The 16269-nt window shown below is 38.8% G+C and overlaps 1 protein-coding gene across 4 annotated transcripts in view; it reads right to left on the bottom strand.

Moving 5' to 3' along the window:
• The window catches only part of PRRC1 (proline rich coiled-coil 1), a 67143-nt gene extending 59662 nt beyond the window's left edge, over positions 1-7481 (bottom strand). The window contains exons 1-3 of one of the 4 annotated variants that reach the window (XM_030193582.1): positions 7369-7481; positions 1147-1186; positions 913-1043 (exon numbers count right to left, since the gene is read on the bottom strand). In XM_030193582.1, the coding sequence (XP_030049442.1) occupies positions 913-1024 (112 nt within the window). In that variant the 5' untranslated portion in view covers positions 1025-1043; positions 1147-1186; positions 7369-7481. Of the gene's footprint in view, positions 1-912; positions 1044-1146; positions 1187-6922; positions 6948-7290; positions 7342-7368 lie in introns of those variants that run through there. The other 3 variants (XM_030193583.1, XM_030193584.1, XM_030193580.1) reach the window with 3 other exon arrangements.
• Positions 7482-16269: the final 8788 nt, after the last annotated feature.

Here is a 16269-nt window from a genome sequence, read left to right as displayed (position 1 = left end):
TTATGCAATGCATACTCATTGTGGATATCCTGCAAACCTGACAGGCTAGATGTGTCTCAAGGACTGGACTGAGAACCCCTGAGCTAAAAGGAAAATATGTTAAAAAAAAGAGTCTAGTGTGGAAGAGGGAGGGAGGGGAATCCAGTGTATCAAAAATTGAAGTTACAGGCATTTCAGCCATTCAATTTAAAGGCTTAAAAGAGCAGGAGGAAAGTTGGCTAGGGGAAAAAAATGTTTAAAGCAACAAGCCTCTGGCCACCAGCACATTAATCCTGTGGGTCGTGGGCCTCCATCATTCAGCCCTGCATTACCACACCTTTCCTCTAGAATGGTTGTTTCCAGCTGGGGGCGGAGGGGTGCTAACTCATTCTCCATTTTCAAATTTCCATTTTACCAATCATGACCATGTCTCCTGAAATGATATTTCCCGATGGGCCCTGTATTTTACTGTATTTTCTAACAGTACACATTCAGTTGATATTTATAAAGGGTTGCTGATCTAGATGAAGTGTCCCATTTTCATAAGGATGTCAAAGCTTCTTTCTTTTACTGACCATCCTTAATGACACATTTAGAACAAATACAAGACAAAATTGAGCATGTCAATAGCTGAAGCCGAGCTTTTCATGGGAATAACTGCCACATTTCCCAGATTGCTTGGGATGAAAAAACATTTTATTTAGCTTCTGTTACAGAACTACCATTAATTAAATGATCAAAAACACTGTTGGCCCATATAGAAATCAAATAACTGGAACTTGAAAATTGAGCAAGTAGGACAAACACCTTGGAAAAATAAAAACATATGCACAGGGTTAAACCACATTAACAACTCAGTTCTCACTACAGTACACTGCTAGACTCTGCAATCCTGATACAACAGAGTTAGCTAGAAACAACCATGATCCATACCTGGCGGAACGGGTGTTGGATTGGTGATGGCAGGAACAGGAGCTGTGGACCCTGCAGTACTAGGTGGGGGCGTGCTAGGTGGTGTGGTCTCTATGCCACTCTCTTCCATCATTTTAATCGTTCAGTAGGCACTAGGAAGAGCAGTAATTGGAAAGATTTAAGTATTCAGGAAGCGATCAAGATGTACAACTCTTCATTTTGAAACAGCAAGATCAGAATAATGCTTATACAAACCTTAGAAGGATATGCGTGCTCATTAGAAAGGCAGAAGAACCTGCAAGGAGCAGTGAAATAAGCAAGAGCATCATATTACCTAATGTGCATTGTAAAAATTTAACACTCGGGTAATTACATAATGTAGATTTGGCTCCTAAGTAATTGTAATGGGGAGAATAAGGATGATGAATATTTCAGTGCAGTCCATCAGTGAATGCACAACTGCTGCAGTGGCCCATCAGTCATGAGTTCAACATACCTGAGCTACAGCAACACTGTACATTGTGTTTAAAAGCAGATGAACTCTGTAACATAGAGGTCCTCAAATCCAGTCCTCAAGATCCACAACCCTGCCTGGTTTTCAGGTTTTCCATAAAGAATATGTACGAGATTTATTTGCATACAATGGAAGCAGTCAAGGCAATAAATCTCATACATATTCATCGTGGAAATTCTGAAAACCAAGCTGGGTTGTGGACCTTGAGAACTGGATTTGAGGACCCTTTCTGTAACAACTCAGGTTAACTAAAGAGTGTTATAGCGGTCGGGCTGTGCTATGGGGCACAAAGCCCTTGAATGAATGGCTAAGTATATTCCAAGGCTATACCACAAAAAACGTTCTTCCTTTAAAATATTTCATGTCTTTTATTACAATACATATATCATATAAAACAACTTATACTATGCAAGTTCCGGAACTCATCCAGTCACACCTTTCACTTCATCACCCACTCACATAATCCTTATAAATCAAGAAAATCTTCTGAATCACATCAAACGGGAGCACAATGTTCACAACAAAGTCTCTCCAGCACTCTTCTCGGATTATTGTTATTTTATCAGAGTGAATCAGTGCGGTGTGTCAAGGGCTTCCTGGAATTTACATACTGTTTCCAGTCTTTAAGCACCTTCTAACTCTTCACATCTTCTCTCTTTTGTTCCCGTTTGATGTGATTCAGAAGATTTTCATGATTTATAAGGATTATAATTTGAATCTTTAAGGACAATAACTAAGACACAAGTGGAAGATTTGAAATTGAGGAAATAACATCAATGAGTAAAATAAGTGGGGAGAATGTACACAGTTTGTGGATATATAGAAATGTTTCCACATTTTATTGTGATAAAAGAAATGAAATATTTTAAAGGAAGAACGTTTTTTGTGATATAGCTTTGAGATCTGTTCTTCTAGTTTAAAGATTTATCCCCAGTAATATATATATGTATATTCCAAGACATCTCACTGCATTATAAAGGTAAGAAAAAATTAGAAAAGTAGCACCAAATGTTATTGATATTTGTTTAATTTTACAGGTTTTTTTATGGTTAGAGGAACATTTCTTTAGGCAACTGTAAAATTAAACAAATGCCATTTAAAAAGTAAATTTCATAATTACTCAACTGAACAACTGCAGAAATCTTCACTCTAACTCATCACCGACTATGTGAAATTTGCCGCCATGTTCTTTATACAAGAACCAAACACCTCACACAAGGAGTTTTAAGCTCTGGGTCCACAAATACATAACCAGTATATTAAAAGCTCAAACTATGATTTAGGATCCAAGGTGTGGCAACAAGCAGTTAAATGCTATAGAGACACCAAAATAAGTGAAATGTTCACTACTGAACAACTAAAGGGTTAGTTAGTCCAACCAGTCATCGTTTGGAAGACTCGCTCCTTGGATAGATGCACAATTATTCCTATCTACATACGATCAGATAAGATGTACAGATCTCAAGAAGCTAAAACTTTCTGAAACAGCCTCCCCATAACTAACAAACCTTCAACTTATGTTGAACATTTACAACCCAGTATCTTGTTCATGTACAGCATTGTTTATATTGCATTATTTCTCAGCAAGGCTTTGGCTAAAATCCAGGTACACAGTCTGATCTATGAGCTGAGAACAGTCTTTTTGGCTTTTTGCTACAGACTGAGAACCTGTCCATTTTGGTAGGAGTCTGCAGCTTGCCAGCTAACCTCTACTGTGGCCATGATGTTACAACCACAGCTGAAACGAAGAGGATGAAATCGCCAATCTAAGAATAAATCAGACTGCTTATACCACTGGTAGAATGGCTCTTGACCAAAACCTATCATCTTAGCTCTTCCAACATCTCCTCTGAATTCTTTCCTTCTTTAATTTCTACCTTTCTCCTCACTCCCATTTCTTTTCTTCCTTACTCACCCAGCATTTATTTTTTTTTTTTACTCCCCCCTCTCCCTTCCTCCAAGCATCACTCCTCCCAGGGTCACTTTCTCTTTGTCCCTCCTCTTAGTAGAGCCAGGTCCATGTATTTTCCCTCTTCAGTGGTGGCAGCTCTGGGCCTCCCTTCTGCACCATTCTGTCTTCCGCAGTGGATTCAGACTCTTTTCCTCCTGCAGTGGGGTACATAGTTGTGCCTGGAGCATTAGTTTACATGGTATTCTTACCTTTTTTTCTGCTTGTATAATCTGTCGGTGCTCTTGGACAAGACATGCTGGAAATCATCGTAGACTTGTAGCTATGTTTTTGAAATTAAGAAGAAAGCCAGTCTAATGATGAACCTTATCCCATGTAATCTCATCTAGCTCTTGTCTGTCCAAGATAACTTGCTATATAATCAAAAAATTAAGAAAGGCTGGCAATAGTATGAATAATCTGCTAGTAAAATTGGGAAGAGAAGATCAATAAAAGAATTTAAGGAAAGTACAGGATAAACAAAAAATCCTTAGCTCAATAAAAGTGAACAGGAAGACAGATCAATTGGGAGTCTGTAGCAATAAAACGGATATCAAACTACGGTAGGCCGGTCAGAAAGTCCTTACTGCGATACTATTTATTTGCATTTGCAACAAGACGACTAGCTTCTCACCCCTCATTCACAGCCCCTAGTCATCTCATCCTGAAGACTCCACCCTCACCACCTTTCAAGCTTTGGTCTTCTTTCTATCTCACTGTGCATTTGTGCTGAAGTTACCTTTCCTTCTGTTTCTTTCAGCCTTGATCAACTCCTGAAGCCCTGACAAGAGCAGTGAGCAACCCCACCAACACTCAGTTCTACCTAATGGTCCACCCACAAGCTGAAGGAACCAGGAAGTAGCTATCATGGAAGGGGCTCATTACCACAAAGCCACATGCCCAAGAAGCATAAAGTGCACTTTATGCTTCTTGGGCATTTGGCTTTGTGGTAATGAGCCCCTTCCATGAATTTTACTAGTACAACAATCACCATTCCAGCACTGACCGGACAACAGTCTCCCTCATTCTCATCTACGGCAACAACCCAAGTTACAAATATACCCCTTAAGCCCTCTCCACATATTTTAGCCTTCTGTTTCATATGGGGCATATTCATACTAGATCAAACCAGGGTAAAAGCATTCTGCTCAAGGACCTGAGAATTAACAATTTTTACTTCACTACCCAAGCTGCAAGGGACTTAAATACAAAATAACTTACGCATCTAGTTTTTCCTACATAAGCACAACACTGTGGAACACATTACCAAAAGCCTTGAAAATGATGTACGACCACCTAAAATTCTGGAAATCACTAAAAACCCAACCTTGTTTAAAAAGGCATACCCCTACCGATCCAACTTAAATGCCTAATCTCTGCAACACAACCAAACTAAAAAGCACGTAATGGACATAACACAACTCTTCCGTTCTCCGATTCCCTAATGTGGCTGTGCCACACGAACATGATCTTACCACAACATCACCCTTCTGTATTTGTTCACACCGGAGTCTGCAAAGGCCTCTCCGGTACTATGTAAGCCACATTGAGCCTACAAATAGGTGGGAAAATGAGGGATACAAATGTAACAAACAAACAAACAAATAAATGGCTTGTATCATCAAGAACTATGACTCCTTGAACAACAGAGAGGATCTGGGGAAAGGAAAGGCCACCACTCAGCCTCCAGCATCACAAAAAATGGCAGAAACAACACACTGTAATTGAGGTACACCTGGCCAAAAAGAAATATTCAAAACTGGTAACCTGTGATTCTGAACCTACAAGATTAATACCTTTGCTAAAATCACTAGAGAACCATTATCAATAGAAGCCCATCTGAAAATCTCTCTGTTGCCAAATATTTTCATTTTTTTTCTTTTTAAGTAGTAGTAGATTTTAGAGACTCGCTGTCACCTCAGGTCCTCATTCAAGCAGCCTGTCCTCCCTCTCCCCATTACGATTGTTACATCATGTAATCTAACATTCCAAGACTCATCTTAATAGCAAGTTTTGTAACAATGCACATAATCACCAAAATTAGAATGCACTGAAGTTTCAGATTTAAGTGGTCACTAGTTCTCAATCTTCTTAAAAGCATGGTGCAGTCATACTCAAGGTTTGTAACAGATGCTCTGTGCAGATGACCCTTGTGGTCCTCTACCATCCTGGTTAGACGAGCATATAAGAACCCATAAATAAAATCCCTCCCCCAGACATGTTACTACAAGGCTTTACAATAATCTGAACAGCTATCATCATTAGCAAGCCTACAATTCATAAAATTTAGCCACCTACATACACACTAACCTATTAGACAGTATCCAGTCACCGCCTGCCTAACTGGTTTCTGGGGAATTATAGCATTATGGCCTGTTATACTGTTAGGTCAATTAGGGATAGAATGAAAAAAGATTTAGGGGGTTAAGGTTCTTTAAATAATAATAATAATAATAATGAGCTATGACAAAAGTCTATAAAATGACTTTTATGACAAGTTGATAAGCCTGTGCATTTACTCTTACCCAACAGTACCAGAACTAAGCATCAATCCAGAAAACTAATTAAAAACAGATTTAAAATTAATTTTAGGAAGTAATTCTTCAGCCAAGAAATCCGACGAAAGCTAGTCATTTAGCCAAGTTAAAAGAAAAAAATACGGTTTGGAAAAGTCTCTCTCTATTTAGCCTGGCTGCCTTAGAATTGTTATCTCCTGTTTCTAGAACAACGTGAAATGTGACATGTACTTCCAACTGATTTGAATGGACCATCGTCCCAGACAAGATGCCGACAAGCTCTCTCACTATGTCCAGAAAGTTTGTATTGAGTTTGGTATCCCCAATCATGTTGGCGCGTATGCTTAGCATAATGACCACTGGCCTGGCCGTTCCTGTCAATTCTTATGGCTCCATTCCACATTTTTGTCCTTCTTGTCTCGAGATTTTGAAGGGCAGACTACCTGCAACCCTGGCACATATCGACTTCGATCGACTCTCCCTGACGTCACACCCGGCGCTTCACTTAAACTCACACAATGCTCACATAATCGCCAGGGCTAAGCTTCCCTTCACCCAAGAGGACACGAAGCCTATGCGCTACAAAAAAAAGCAGACTGAGAAGTAGGAAGGAGAATCCCTCGGATACCGACAAGCGAAGGAGAGAATCCCAGGCCAGCCCCTCCGGGACTTCAGCACCCGGCCTGCACCGGGGCATTTGCGCCTGCGCGCCAGACAGCGTGCCACGTCCCCCGATAAGTTGATAACCTACCTACCCCCAAGCCCCAACTATGACCTGCAGTCAGTGTTGTCCTGCTCGCAAACAGCCCCGGTGATAGAAGCATTGCACTGATTCAATACAAGAGCCCTCCCCCGATACACGCCGCAATAAAACAAAAACACACTCAGCAAATCCGGTCGTCCTCCGCCCCGCCCCCTGCACACAAATACACAAAGAAAATGAATGCTATAAATTATATAGCCTAGGACTCTACTATAAAAATTGTAATCCCTGACCCTGCACATAGTGTTAATTATAAAAATATGTTCTGCATCCAGAGAAGTCTCCCTTACCCAACAACAGGAACAGAGCAGCACTTGGATATTTCGCCATAGAACTCACAATACAAAAAAAACCCTGCCAGATTCTGGTTTCAGACAAAAGGTAAACGATGGATAATGTGGGATCCTACTACTTCTGCACTCTTGCAAACCTTGACCCTCAGCAAGAACAAAATGAGGGTCAACTTTGAAAAGCACTTCCTACTACAATGCTCGTAATCACAGCCGGGCTCATCATAAGCAGAAAAAGGCACAGCAGCATGCATAGGGTTTATACTGCATTACCCTCCCGCTGAGCGTTAAAATGCGAGGACCCTATACCATCAACACAGTCCATCAGAATTCGAAGGTGGAGGACGAAAGGAGAAGGCTGCCCTCACCTTGCTCCCAAAACTCACTTATGACACAAAGTAATATGAACTCCTGTTGCTGAGATATTAGACCCCAGTGCGTCTCACCTGCCCCACGCTTGACAATCAGTTCAGCTCTCACTGTACTTCGGAACTTAAGCACACAGCTTCCTCCGTGCTCACCACCCCGAGCCGGGAGGCAAGATGCCCGCAGCTTGATGACGTTCCTACCTGCCACGTAATCCTACGGCAATTGGCAGAAAAAAAACTGGAGACGGGATTACGTCAATACGTTGAAGCCAATTAGGTAAGTCTAAGCTTCCCCTTTCCCGCGCAGCCGTCATCTTTCATCTAGTACACTCAAAATAAAGAAATAAACGTATGAGGTTATGCATCTTCGTTATCGTTCTTTATTGGTTGGTAGCATTTTTCTTTAATCTCACTTATATTTCAACCATGCTGGCTTATGCTGCATACGGATGTACACAGAGGAAGTATTGGTTTTAATCGGTCACATTACTAATTTGTTCTACATTTTAAATTATTGTGTTATGTGGAGGGCCTGGCTATAGGGACTCCCTGTATTCCTGCTGAGATGTTTTCACCTAGTACTACTACTACTACTATTTAGCATTTCTATAGCGCTACAAGGCGTACACAGCGCTGCACAAACATAAAGGGCCATCAAAACTGACATCATGTTAGGAGAATCAGGTACTTAACAATCAGACTTATTTATAAGTACAATTAAAAAAAACATTAATTAGGTTGAAACTGAGAGCATTTATTTATTTATTTATTTATTTATTTATTGCATTTGTATCCCACATTTTCCCACCTCTTTGTAGGCTCAATGTGGCGTACAATACATCATGAATAGTGGAAATAAGAAGAGAATCGACATTTGGTATTACAGAAGGATTTTGGGTGGCATGGTAATGGAATACATGATAGTAATATAACAGAAGGCATTATTAAACATTTCTGGATATATGTGAGGAGTTTCACATGTGTTGATCTTTGTGGTATATCTTGTCAAAGAGATGGGTCTTCAGTAGTTTGCGGAAGTTGGTCAGTTCATAGATCGCTTTTAGGTTGCATGGCAGCGCGTTCCAGAATTGCGTGCTCATATAGGAAAAGGTTGATGTGTGCATTTAACCTCTTTTTTTTCCTGTGCCTACATCAAAAGAAAAAGATGGCATTTGGGAACTTGTTCCTTTTTGTTTTGTGGAATGCAGTGATATATTATAAAAGTGCACTTGCTTTATTACTATTATTACTACTGTTCCACAGATATGTATTGAATAATGAGGTAGGGGCTTCCTTCATGCAGAAGTTCTGTGCAGAGGCAGTCTAAGGGCCCTGTTTACTAAGCAGCACTAAGGGTGTGCTAGCATTTTTAGCGCACACTAAACGCTAAAGACACAGGAATATATGGGTGTCTCTAGCATTTAGCACGTGCTAATTTTAGGCGTTCGCTAAAAACGCTAGCACATCTTAGTAAACAAGGTCTTAAATGAGCCAGGGTTGTCCAGTTCAGCACACTATTAGCCGCCAAGTTCATACAAAGTTAATTATGTTCAATGGAAAATAAATCTGTTGGTTCAGGCTGCTTGCTATGTGAATATTCCATCACTGTTGCATTATTGATACTGAGTATTACATATTAAGAGCATTTGCTGTAAACTTTGTTTTAATTCATTTATTCAGTCCTTACATGCACATAGTTGTGCGTTTTAAACCCAAAGATGAATCCTAAGGGTAGTTTATTTATGCATTCTTGTATCCCACTATTATCCAAAAACAAGTTTTGGTTCAAAGTGGCTTGCAATTTACATTTTGGTGGAGTTACAATAGTGGTGTGCAATATGGAGAGGGCATCTGTAGTTCGTGTGGTTATTCATAGAGTTTTTGAAAAGATAGATTTGAAGAGGAAAAGGTAGTGGTAGCTTTTAGGTTCAGTTATGGAGTTTAGGTGATATTTATTCATATAGTAGATTTGAAAGGAAGATGACAATATCTTTGTGATTAGCTGTAGAATTTGTAGGTTTTTGTTTTTGTTTGTTTTCTGAATTGGTGGAGGTTTGTGATGCTTCTTGTGGTTTTTGGTATCGAGTTCCACCATTTGGAACCCAGGTAGCTGTAGCTTTTCATTTGTTTTCTAAATTGGAGGAGATTTGTGATGCTTCTTATGGTTTTTGATATTGAGTTGCACCATTTGGAACCCAGATAGCTAAATCCTGCTGTGTAGATAGTTTTGTAGATAGTGTTTTTGCAGTTGGGTAGATGTAGGATTAGGTAGTTTCTGTTTTCTGGGCTGGCATTTCTTAAGGATAGTTCAATCACTTTTAGAATATATTCGGGTGCCATTCCGAATAGTATCTTGAAGATTTGGGTGATCACTTTGAAAAATATTCTTGCCATGACTGGTAGCCAATGTAGTGTTTCAAGAAGTGGGGTTGCTCTTTTGTATTTTGATTTCTTGAAAACCAGTCTTGCTGCCGTGTTTTTGAGGGGCTAGCTATAGGAACTTTAGAAATTTTAGTGTGTTTTCCTTTCATACTATGTATGCTGCATTGCAGTAGTCTAGTTGCAATAGTATTGTTAATTGGACCAGTATCCGGAAAGATTGTCTAGGGAAAGTCTCTTATTCTTCTCAGTTTCCATAGTGTTGTGAAGCATTTTGATGTTACTGCTGATATTTGATTGTCCAGTGTTAGATGTTTGTCAAGAATGATTCCTAGTATTTTAAGTTGTGTTTCGATGTGGTATGTTTGTTGCTTGATTGTGAAATTTTGGTAGGATGTGGGGTTGTGAGGGCTGGGTAGTACTAGGAATTTGGTTTTGTCTCTGTTCAGTTTGAATTTGAAAGTTGTTCCCCAATCTTCCATGAAGTCCAATTCATTTGGTTAAACAATTAGGTATAAACTATGTTGTTGTTTTGTTTTTACTTGTTTTGGACTGCTTTGGGTCCTGCTGATCTGTACATCTGCTGTCTGGAATTTTGGAAGATGGAAATGAGAAAATAAAAATTAAATTTTAGATGTACTCTGTAGAAGTTGTTTACTTTGGCAATGTGTGTATGAATGCCTGTTCTGGTGTATGCATGTGATAATATTTGAATAACTGTCAATACTTATGGCTATGATTTCTGAACACGTGGCATCATTAAAGGACAGACTTTTAAATAACCAGCTAGGTATACATGGTAATCTCATCTTTGTTAAATGTTTCAGACATATCCATGTATCGAAAGATGGGCGTCCTTCTCTTTCGAAAATGAGCCTGTTTGTGTTTGAAAATGGCCGAAACAATGCTTCCTTCCTTCCTGCTCAATTCAAACTTGGTGGAACGTAGGAGCTAGCCACAGTCCAACTGCTGGAAACTACTATATATTTATAATAACACACCATGCACCAATCAGCAAATTGGAAAAGTCTTCTTAAATCCTTAAAGAAACAATAGGTGAAAGATATTCCTAAAAAATGCTCTAGAAAAACTCTTAGAAAAAATGACACCATTCAGTTCTAGCATTTAAACCAGGTGGTGCCAGCGAATTGAGACAAAAAATCCACTGTTGATCATGCTGTAACAAAACCTGTCATTTATTCCCGCCTCTAGAAGTGTAGTATGTGAAAAGTATGTTTTACAATTGCACAATTAACTGCTAGTGGAGACGTCATCTTTTGAGAATTAATCATGCTTTTATGTTCCACCAGATGAACACTCAATTGCTGAGACATCTATCCCATGTAGACCTTCTTAAAAGGACTTACAATAAAGTATACAAAGTACTCAGATTGACAGGTAGTATTAATAAACAGTGAGCATTCTCTGTTAGTTTGTGGATCTTTAAAAGGAGTAGTCTTCATCATGATATTACACATTGAACACATGCCGCATTTCTTATGTCCCTCAAACACTATCTGCCCGTGTTCACCCTAAGGCAAAATGGAAGAGCATAAAAGTTCCTTTAAATTTTTCCCTACCTTTTTCCCCTCCCTCTTCTTCATTATTGTCTTTTACACAAATATGTACAGTGCTCCTCGCTTCAAGATTGTTATTCATTGTCTTACCTGTATATTGAAAATCAATAAAAACATTAAACTATATAAAAAAAAAACAAATTTCCCTACTAAATGCAAAACGGATAGTAGATTGAGAAAAAACAAGTAATGTAGTGAGGATGTTTCAATGTTTTCAAATCAAATTCACAACACTAGAGGCTGAAGAAGTATATTTTAAGACACAGGTTAAGATATCATTTTTATCATCTTCTACATGAGTTTGTGACTGGAAAAGAAGATCCCTATTATTATATTTAGCTCTTCAATAAGCTCCATTGACCACACTTTCTGGATAGCCACAATCTTTCAATCTACCACAAAGATTATGTGCTTGTTTTTTAAAATCTTTTTCATTGTAACAAAGAGGAAGGCTGTCTTTTTAAAGACTTTGGATGACAACTCGAATAATCCAATAAAGAATTCGCATCAGTCTTCTTTTGAAAAACAGTAGTCTTGAAATAGTTGTCCTTTTTCTGAATAACACATCCAAATAGGTGATAGTGTATTCTTCACACATAGATAGCCTAAAAAGTCATTCAATCTGTCTTTGCTACTGTGCCATAACATCATCTATAAAACGAACCCACAATTTGATATAGTCTTTAAACAAACAAGGTTAAACATATTGTTCTTGAAAATGGATCATAAAAAGGTTTGCCACTGACGATGCCATCATTGCCCCCATGGCAATGCCAGATATTTGTTGAAAAATCCTCCCTTCATATTGGAAAAAATTTTTCTTCATGGCCAATGATGCCAGACTCAGAATGAATGAAGTTGGAACTTCATGGGACTGCCTCTGATTCAGTCTTCCAACACTTGCAAAGCCTCTTCCTGTGGGATAAAGGTATACAGGGAAACTACATCTAAAGTCATCAGAAGACAATCTTGCATTTGACCTTCCCAATTCATTAAACGTTTCATAAAATGTGTGGAATCCTTTATATAGGATCTACCTTCTGTCACCAAAGGATGCAAAAAAAGTATCCACATGTATTGATAAAGGTTCTAAAAGAGACCCCCGACCAGAGACTATAGGTTTCCTCAGTGGATCAATCAGTGTCTTGTGAACTTTAGGTGGAATGTACAATGCTGGTATTTTCACATGTGCCACATTTAGAAACTGAAATTCTTTTTGTGTAATGAACCCACTAGCATATGCCTCTCCTATCAGATGGAAAATCTCAGTTTGCAGAAAGGAAGTGGGATCTTCATTTAATTCAACATTACCTAGTTGACGTCAGTACTTCAGATTTTGAAAAATTATATGGATTTAAATGAAATACATTTTGTGCAGGGAGGTTTTTTATGCCGATGATGAAGTCTTGCTCGATCAGCTAACTGCTGTGAGATTATTGTAGATTTTTCCTCTCTTGCTTTTTGCTACTTACATTTGTATCAGGAAAACGTAGATTTATATACGGTATTTCGTTTAGCCAAGTAATGGTGCCTCTGACCCAATTAGCCAGGAGAAAACTTGAGACTAGTCTGTCTCGTTTAGCTAGTAATTCCAAGACATGAGAAGGTGCATACACATACACTACTGGCAAATAGGTATTTTACTGATGCTATAGAAGTGTGAGTGAGACCAGGGAAAAATATCTGTAAGGAAAATGACTAAATTCCCCCCCTCCCCCCCAGGATACCATGAGAAAGGTATGCTTCTTGACACCAGAGATATTGTTTAGGAATTACCTTAATTAAGTTTTAAATATTTCTGATGTGGATAATATGTTATTGTATAATTATTTTATTTGTCTAATTCAACAATTGAGCCAGAACAAGGAAAACAAGTCGTTAATGATCCCACCCACAATTGCCAACTTAACACAATTTCTTGAGACTTCTCAGGATATTATTTCCACTAGAGCTACTTTACTTGCTACTCTTGCCACTTGTTAGTCTTAAAGGCTTATTTTTCAAAGAAAGACTTGATGTATTGTGGTCAGAAGATTACTATTTTTCCTGATGTTTGTAGAGCTACCCAGCTGAGAAAGAGACAATTTCTTCAATTAAAATCTAAAGTATTAGCTGTTCAAGCTACCTTTTTTTACGGTTTCCTTGTAGATATTTAATTTCCTATCAGCAAACTAATTATGTGTTTAATGATCTTTCTCAATTTGAGGTTTTCCTTTTGAATAAGTAAATATAGCTTGTTTCTTTGATATTTTTCCTCTGGAGAAGGATTGGTATAAGCAGGGGACATAAGTATTACCCTTATTGTTTTGAAATTTTTCTCTCTATTCTCTACATTAAGGTTAGCTTCCGTAATGTGGTGAATTGAATAAGTTGTTTTTTCTTTCCATTATGATTATGATAATAAAATTTAATTGTAATGTGATTTCATTTCTACTGTAGTTTATTTTTAAATTTCAATAATAAAAAAAAAAGGTATGCCGCATGACAGAAGGAATCAACAGATAAAGTGGGCAGGTGTCTGTACTGGTCTGGTATGATGAAAAGGAAGGAAAAATTATGTCTTACCAGACCAGTCCAGACTAATGGGATGTAGCAGAGCAATATCCATAAGGGCGGGCTGACAGAGAAGCAGAAGAAAAATAAAAAGGGTCCTTTTACTAAAGCACGGTAGGCCTAATGCTGGCCTACCATGCACTAAAGGAACACTACCACGGGACATGCTGAGGCATCCCGTAATAGTTTTTTGCTTAGAGTGTGCTAATCCCACACTGGAAAATATTTTTTATTTTGTAACATGGGAGGCATACCCATGGGTGGAGAGTAGGCGTGTCTGCACTAATCAGGTAGCACAAGCACATTATCGTGCGCTACCCAATTAGCATGGGATTAGCACAGGATCCCTTATGGCCTCCTAAATTGATGGCAGTAAGGGCTCCCATGGTAATGGCCATGTGCTAATGGGGAAATTGGCATGTGACCATTACAAAAAAATATTGAAAGGCGACCTTTTTACTATCATGCTAAAAGTGACCGCAGCACATGGAAAACCCACACGCTGACAACAGCACTGGCCATTTTTTATCACAGCTTGGTAAAAGGATCCCAAAGCGAGCTATCTCAGATGTTAAAGGTGAAGGTAGAATAGCTATAGAGCCCTGACCCAAAAAAGAAAAACTGATACACCAAAGGAATGACAGTTGGAAATTATTGCTGAAGAACAGTCCCCAAAGGTGCATTGAGGTTGAGGCAGAAAACAATGTGGAAGGCCATAGAAGGTGTTCCATCTGTGAGCCACACCACACCTAGACGACAACAACATTGACCCAGACTATATCTCCCATCTTTCTCACTTCTCCATTGCCTATCTGTACTTACTTATCCCTTTTATTATTCTGCTATTCTTAATTTATACTTTCTCTAACAATATGCTATATTCCCTATTAATATGTATTAATATGTAAGCCGCATTGAACCTGCTTTGAGTGGGAAAGCGCGGGATACAAATGTAATAAATAAATAATAAATAAATAAATAAATGAAAAACTGCAGAGAACAGAGGGCCATGAAGCCTGAAAAGTCGCAAGATGTGGAAATTCAGAGTGCTATAAAGCAACAAGGTAAACCGAACATAATGGCCTGAAGCAACAGATGTCAAGCTAAATAACTCCAACCTAGCAGGACCAATAGAAGACTAAGGCAGAATCAAATGTGGCAGTATGCATGAACAACAAACTGAAGAAAAGGAGAAAGAGGAGGCGAAAAACCAGCACGCCAAGCCACAACTTCCCAGATGAGAACAGGAAGCAGCAAATCCTCTCTGTTGAGAAATAACAAATGAGCCTAGTGCAAACTTTCCCTTTCATATCCGAAAAGGGAACCAAAGATAGTACCATGTGAACCCAAAAGAGTTCCTGAGAACATTGGAGATGAGCAAAAAGGAAGTACTGCCATGGCTGAACTCAGTGGCGTAGCTAGGGTAGTTGACACCCGGGGCCGGTCATTTTTTAACACCCCCCCCCCCCCAAAATCCAGTACAAGGCATACCGAGAATACAAAACACTCAGGACCTATATATAGAGCAATTATACCATACCATAAGCAGTAATTTGTACGAGTCACACAAGGAAAAGGAAAGCATCTTAAACACTACAATGAACACTAGAACATCAATTCACCTACTGTAAAACGAAAACAGACAGAATAGTACAGATCGTCAATCCTGCACAGTCAATGCCAACCGAAAGCCATGTCTTTTTCACAAACACAGATACACCCTAATCCACTATAGAATAAGTAATAATAAACTTTCTATTTAGACAAAAATTAAACTGAACCCCCGATGCCAGACTCTGTATACAATGCAACACCAAAGAAACAGAAAATGTCCCCTAGTACTGTGCAAAATATAAAGACAGCAGATGTAAATTTTAAAAAAACTAACAAATACCAATCACCACTTTACAAATTAACAAATAGAAATAAAACAAACACAGAAAATAAAATACCATTTTATTGGACTAATACATTTAGCTTCCAGGGGCCAAAATCTCCTTCCTCAGGTCAATACAGTATAGTGCTGTTACAGTATCCTATCCTGACCTGAGGAAGGGGGTTTTGTTCTCTGAAAGTTAAGTCAAAATGTATTAAAATTAGTCCAATAAAAAGATTACCTTATTTACATGTTAAAGCAAAAAAATAAAAATATGTATTTTATTTACAGTTTGTTGTCTCTGGTTTCTGCTTTCCTCATCTTCTTTTCAGTCTTCCTTCCATCCAGCATCTGTCTTCGCTCTCTCTCTCTCTCTCTCTGCCATCCAGTGTCTGCCCTCTCTAATGTCCCTTCCATCCACTGTCTGCCCTCTCTCTCTGCCCCTTCCATCCACTGTCTGCCCTCTCTGTTCCTTCCATCCACATCTGTCCTCTATTTCTGCCCCTTCCATCCACCATCTGCCCCAGTCTGCCATCTCTCTCTCTTCCTTCCATCCACATCTGCCCTCTATCTCTGCCCCTTCCATCCACCATT

Source organism: Microcaecilia unicolor, chromosome 2, assembly GCF_901765095.1.
Source record: "Microcaecilia unicolor chromosome 2, aMicUni1.1, whole genome shotgun sequence".
NCBI lineage: Eukaryota > Metazoa > Chordata > Amphibia > Gymnophiona > Siphonopidae > Microcaecilia > Microcaecilia unicolor.
Note: the sequence above shows the minus strand (reverse complement) of the source record. Positions and strands in the feature narration are given on the sequence as shown.